The sequence below is a fragment of the Bison bison genome, unplaced genomic scaffold, assembly GCF_000754665.1.
Source record: "Bison bison bison isolate TAMUID 2011002044 unplaced genomic scaffold, Bison_UMD1.0 scf7180017864144, whole genome shotgun sequence".
In the NCBI taxonomy this organism is placed as follows: domain Eukaryota; kingdom Metazoa; phylum Chordata; class Mammalia; order Artiodactyla; family Bovidae; genus Bison; species Bison bison.
Window position 1 is genome coordinate 470,233 of NW_011494716.1, and position 6,446 is coordinate 476,678.

The following is a 6,446-nucleotide window of genomic DNA, read 5'->3' on the forward strand; positions in this document are numbered from 1 at the left end:
TCCTGCCCGCAGCCCTTCGGGACAAGGACCTGCTGCTTCCAGGTAAGGCGTGCGGGAGGCGCTTCCCCGCGGAGGGCTCGTGGGCCCGAGCGCGAAGGGCGCCTCAGCTTTCCCTCTCCCCGCTCCAGGTTTTCAGAACTCGTCGATGCTCGCATGTAACTGATGGGCCCCGGGGGGCCGGGGCGGGCAGGATGGGGCGGGCGCCCGCGGGCCACGTGGGGCGGGTCCCCAGCGTTCGACGCTTCCTGAGTGTCACGACCCCAGGACGCGTGGTTCCCCGGGAGCCCCTTCCCTTCCCAGTGGGTGAGGGTGGGCAGGATGAGCCTGCCTCCCGCAGCTCAGCCTAGTGTCCGTCTGTCCATCCCAGGGCCTTGTGGCATCCAGGGCATCCAGGTGCGCGTGGTGGGTGGAAATGAGGCCAAGCTTGGGCGCTGGCCGTGGCAGGGCAGCCTGCGTTGGAATAAAGTCCACAGCTGCGGAGCGAGCCTGCTCAACCGCCGCTGGGCGCTCTCGGCCGCGCACTGCTTTGAAAAGTGAGTCTGGGCGCAGGGGGCCCGCTGACCCCGCGTCCCGAGTCTGTGCCAGGACGCGCGCCCATGTGCTACGTGGCCGCGGCCCTCGAGTGCTCCTGAGCCCCAGGCTGGGCTGCAGCCCGTTCCACACCGGCACGAGGCCCCCAGGGCGCTCCCTGAGGAAACCCTATGAGGTTTTTTCCGGAACATTTGTGTGTTTTGTTCTCTTTCTTGCTTCGTTTGTCCCCACATGGCACCTCCAGCCTCCACCTTCCTCACCCCACCTCCCAGCGGAGGTGTGCCCCCAGGGGAGGAATGAGCTGAGGTAAGTGCTGGACACGAGCCCGGCTGGTGGGGTCAGTGGTTCCCGAAGCTGTGTGGAGCCCAGCCTGTGTGACCCCCATGAACCTGCTGGTCCCCTTAAGAGGAGGGCCCTGGAGGCGACAGGGGGTTGAGTGACTGGCCAGGTGAGCTGGCAGGGGAGGCACCCTCCTGTCCCACGTCCCCAGGTGTGGGACTTTGTTTGGGGCTCGGGGCTCTCCCCGTTTCTACTCTGGCCTCTTTGTGGAAGGAGGACCTGTGTCCGGGATGAGCCGGGCAGTGGCCCTGCGGTCTCAGGGAGCGGCCCCAGGCGTGCTGGGGTGGCCCACCCTCCCTCTGAAGACCCCTGAGGGCTTTCTCCTCCCTTGCCAGGAACAGTTACCCCTCCGAATGGTCAGTCCAGTTTGGGGAACTATCTGCCACACCATCCATTTGGAGCCTGCGGGCCTTCCTGCGTCGATATGGAGTCCAGGATATTATCACATTCTCCCAATTCAGGAAGAATTTTCAGCATGACATCGCCCTGGTGAAGCTCTCCTCCCCGGTTACCTTCAATAAGCACGTCCAGCCCGTCTGCGTCACGTCCTCCTCCTTGGAGTTCAAGAACCGGAATGACTGCTGGGTGACTGGCTGGGGGAACATCGGCGAGAGACAGAGTGAGGCTGGGGACAGACGGGCGGGGGAGGGGAGCACTGTCCACCAGGCCCTGTGCCGGCCCGCACAGCAGCTGCAGGGGCCCCGCCTCGGTCTGTGCCCACACTGCCCTCTCTGTGCCCCCTCAGCAGTCGGCCTTCACCCCCTCCCCGCCCCCACCACGGAGCAGCGCTTTCTGCACCCACACTCAGCTCCCCCTCCCTTCCGGAGGCTTCGAGCCTGGAGCCAGGGACCAAGGCCCACCTGCCCAGACCTGCAGCCCCAGACTGCAGGGGTGCGGGAGGTTTTGGGGTGCACTTATCAGAAAAGCACCGGGCTTTTTTTTTTGGAGATACAGTTCATAAAGCATAAAAATCATCCTTTTAAACTGTACAATTCAGGGACTTCCCTGGTGGTGGTGGTTAAGACTCTGCCCTTCCACCGCAGGGGGGCATGGGTTCAATCCCTGGCTGGGGAACTGAAATCCCACATACTATGTGATATGACAAAAAAAAAAAAAAAATTCAGAGTTTTTTTTTTTTTTTTGGATACTCAGAATGGTGCAGGTACCACCACTATCTAATTATGGAACATTTTCATCATCTCAAAATGAAATCCCAGACTTATTAGCCATTACTCCTTATTCCTCGTTGTCCTTGGCCATAGTCCCTGGCAACCACTAATCTGCTTTCTGTCTTTATGGATTTACCTACTCTGGTCACTTCATATGAACACGATCTACAACATATGGTCTTTGGTGCCTAGCTTCTCTCACTCAGCATAACATTTTCAATGTTCACTTTTGTTTTGGCATGTCAGTACTTCACTCCTTCTTTCTGAGCTATTTCTCATATTAACCATTTTTAAATACATAATTTGAGACTTCCCTGGTGGTCCAGGGGTTAAGATTTCGCCTTGCAATGCAGGGGGTGTGGGTTCCATCCCCGGTCAGGGGACTAACATCCCACATGTTGTTGTTCAGTTCCTAAGTCGAGTCCGACTTTGTGACCCCCCACAGACTGCAGCATGCAGGATCCCACGTGCCTTGCGGCCAAAAAAAAACAAAACATAAAACAGAAGTGATGTTGTAACAAATTCAATAAAGATTTTTTAAATGGTCCACATCAAAAATAAAGTCTATAATTCAATGGCATTTCAAACATGCACAGTGCATAACCGTTGACTATCAAGTTCAAAAACATTTTCATCAAGCCCAAAGGAAATCCCATAACCATTAAGTAATCACTCCCCATTACAGCCCTCGGTCCAGCCCTTAGCAACCACTACCAGCTTTTTGCCTCTATGGATTTATGTGTTCTGGGTATTTCAAGTAAATAGAATCATCCACTATGTCACCTTTCATGTTTGACTTCCTTCACTTAGTATAAAGTTTTCAAGATTCATCCATGTTATAGTATATATCAAAACTTTATTTTTTTTTTACAGGGAATAATATTCCATTGTATGGATGGACCACAATTTGTTTATTCATTCATTCACTGATGACTGTGTCATTCAATCTTTTGGGTATTTGTGTCAATAGTGAAGTGAAGTCGCTCAGTCGTGTCCCACTCTTAGCGACCCCATGGACTGCAGCCTACCAGGCTCCTCCATCCATGGGATTTTCCAGGCAAGAGTACTGGAGTGGGTTGCCATTGCCTTCTCCGTCAATATTGTGTCAATATTAGTATACAAATTTGTGCTTGAATACCTCTTTTTGGTTATTTTGTGAATGCATTTAGCAGTGCAATCCGGGATCACATGATAATTCTATTTTAATTTCTTGAGGAGCTGACAGTGTTCCATAGCAGCTGCTCCATTTTATAGTCCCATCAACAATGAGGGTTATAATTTCTTTCCATTCTCCTCCACACTTATTATTTTACAGGTTGCTGTTGTTTGCGGGGAGGGCATCCTAGTGCGTGTGAAGTGGTGTCTCACTGTGCTTTTGATTTGTGTTTCTCTAATGACCAGTGATGTTGAGCATCTTTTCATGTGCTAGTTGGCCATTTGTATATCTTCCTTGGAGTAGTGCCTATTTAAGTACATTACCTTGGTGTGTTTTTTTTTTTTTTTGGCCACACTACATGATTTGTGGGATCTTAGGGATTGAACCTGGATCCTCAACAGTGAAAGCATGGAGTTGTAACCACTGAACCACCAGGGGATTCCCAATTCATTAAAAAATATATATTTAATTTATTTATTTTTGGCTGATCCTGGTCTTAGTTACTGCACAAGGGATCATCGATCTTCATTGCAGCATGAGGGATTTTTTTTTTTTTTAGTTGCTGCATGTGGGAGCTAGTTCCCTGAAAAGGGATAGAGCCTGGGCCTCCTGCATTGGGAGCAGGGAGTCTTAGCCACTGGATCACCAGGGAAGACCCCCAACCCATTTTTAAATTGAGTTGCCTTTGCAGTTGAGTTGTAATAGTTCCTTATATATTCTGGATACTAGACTCTTTTTAGAGATGTGATCTGCAAATATTTGTTCCTATTTTGTGGGTTTCTTTTTTTAATTTTTTCCCCTTTTTTTCTTTTTCTTTTTTTTTCTTTTTAACGTTCCTGGGTCTCACTCCATAGATTTAATTGGTCTGGGATGTGGCATGGACACTGGGGTATTTTAAAGCTTCCCAGGTAATTGTAATATGTAGCTAGGGGTGAGACCAGCTGGCTTGGTGGGGTTCATGATGAGCAGAGGGCCAAGTGATGCCAGGAAGGAGGGTTACGATAATCTCCAGGAAACGGATAAAGAGCTAAAGATTTGAAAGTTGAAATGAAGACCTGGCCCAAGTTCTGTCGAACAGGTAGGCTTTAGTGTCTGAAAGTTGTGTTTTGAATCCTCTTACATAACTCTTCAAATTCCTCGAAATAGGGATCATAACCTCCTTCCTCCCAGGTTTCTCCACATTGTCAGTCCCTGGTGTTGATGCGGAAATAGCACTTCAGATTCAGGGCTGAGCCAAGACTCACGGACCACATCTCTTTTCACTTTCATGATAGTGTCTATTTTTTAAAATATATTTAATTATTTAGTTTTGGCTGCCCTGGGTCTTTGTTGCTGCTCATGGGCTTTCTTTCGTTGCAGTGTGCAGGCTTCTCATTGCAGAGGCTTCTCTTACTGTGGAGCATGGGTTCCACGGCATGCAGCTTCAGTAGTTTTGTGGCATGTGACCTCAGTAATTGCAGCTCACAGGCTCAGTAGACGTGGCATGTGGGATCTTCGAGGACCAGGGATTGAACTTGTGTCCCCTGCATTGGCAGGTGGATTCTTAACCACTGAACCACCAGGGAAGTTCATGATAGTGTCTGCTGATGCACAACATTTTTAATTTTGATGAAGTTCAGGTTGCTTTTTTCTTTTGCTGCTTTAACTTTTGATGTCATGTCTAAGAAATCATTTTCAAGTTCAAGGTCATGAAAGTGTACTCTCATGTTTTCTTGAAGAGTTTTAAGTTTGGTTATAGTGCAAGGAGATCCAACCAGTCCATTCTGAAGGAGATCAGCCCTGGAATTTCTTTGGAAGGAATGATGCTAAAGCTGAAACTCCAGTACTTTGGCCACCTCATGCGAAGAGTTGACTCATTGGAAAAGACTCTGATGCTGGGAGGGATTGGGGGCAAGAGGAGAAGGGGACAACAGAGAATGAGATGGCTGGATGGCATCACTGATTCGATGGACATGAGTCTCAGTGAACTCCAGGAGTTGGTGATGGACAGGGAGGCCTGGCATGCTGCGATTCATGGGGTCGCGAAGAGTCAGACATGACTGACCGACTGATCTGATCTGATCTGATCTGATAATGTTAGCTGTTATATTGATATGTATGTCTTTGATTCATTTTGAGTTGATCTTTGTTTATAGTGTGAGATAAGGGGTCTGGCTTCATTTTTTGCATTTGGATATCTAGTTGTCTCAGCACCATTTGGTGAAGAGACTGTTCTCTATTCTACTGAATTGTCTTGGCACCCTTGCCAAAAATCAGTTGGCCAAAGAAGAAAGGGTTTGTTTTTTTTTCTACACTCAAAATTATATTCCATTGGTCTGTGTTTCTATCTGTTTGTCAGCACCCCATTGTTTGATGCCTGTACCTTCCAATTATATTTTGAAATTGAAAAGTGTGTGTTCTCCAACTTGTACTTTTTCAAATATTGGTTTGTTATTTGAGTTCAAAACATCTCTTGATATTTTACATAAATTTTAAAATCAACTTGTCAATTTCCACTCAAAAGACCTTTGGAGTTTGGATAGAGGTTGCATTGAATCTGTAAATTGCTTTAGGAGAGTATTGTCATTGAAATAATATTAAGTCTCCAGTCCATTCACATGAGATATACTTCCATTTATTTAAATCTTCTTTAATATCTTTCAGCAATCTTGTGTAGTGCTTCTTGTGGACAGATCTTTCATCTCCTCAATTAAATCTATTTCTAACTATTTTATTCTTATTGATGTTATTATATAAATAAATTTTGTTTTCTGATATTGTTTTGGAATTGTTCATTGGCAGTGTATAGAAATATAATTGATTTTTATGTCGATTTCAGATCTGCAGATTTGCCAAGTTTATTAATTCTAGTCCTTTCTTGTGTATTCTTTATGATTTTCTGTATATAAGATCATGTCATCTGTGAATAAAGAGTTTCACTTCTTCCTTTCCAACTTGAATATGTTTTTATTTCTTTTTCTTGCCTAATTTCTCTGACTAGAACTTCCAATAAAATGTTAAGTGGAAGTGGCAAAAAAAAAAACTGGCATCCTTGTCTTAGGGAGAAAGCTTTCAGTCTTTCACAATTCTGTATATTAGCTGTGGATGCTTCACATATGATCATTATCAGGTTAAGAAAGTTCTCTCTATGCTTAGTTTATTGATTGTCTTTATAATGAAAGAGTGTTGGATTTTCCTGCATCAATCAGGATAACCATGTGGGTTTTTTCCTTTGTTCTATTACTATAGTATGCAGTATATTGATTGATTTT

General features: G+C 46.3%; 1 protein-coding gene across 1 annotated transcript in view; it reads left to right on the forward strand.

The window, feature by feature from the left end:
* The first annotated feature begins 13 nt into the window (after positions 1-13).
* The window catches only part of LOC104988968 (putative serine protease 41), a 21,217-nt gene continuing 14,784 nt past the window's right edge, over positions 14-6,446 (forward strand). Inside the window, exons 1-4 of the mRNA XM_010840473.1 lie at positions 14-42; positions 129-155; positions 368-533; positions 1,206-1,489. Coding sequence (XP_010838775.1) covers positions 146-155; positions 368-533; positions 1,206-1,489 — 460 coding nt within the window. The 5' untranslated portion in view covers positions 14-42; positions 129-145. The remainder of the gene's footprint in view (positions 43-128; positions 156-367; positions 534-1,205; positions 1,490-6,446) is intronic.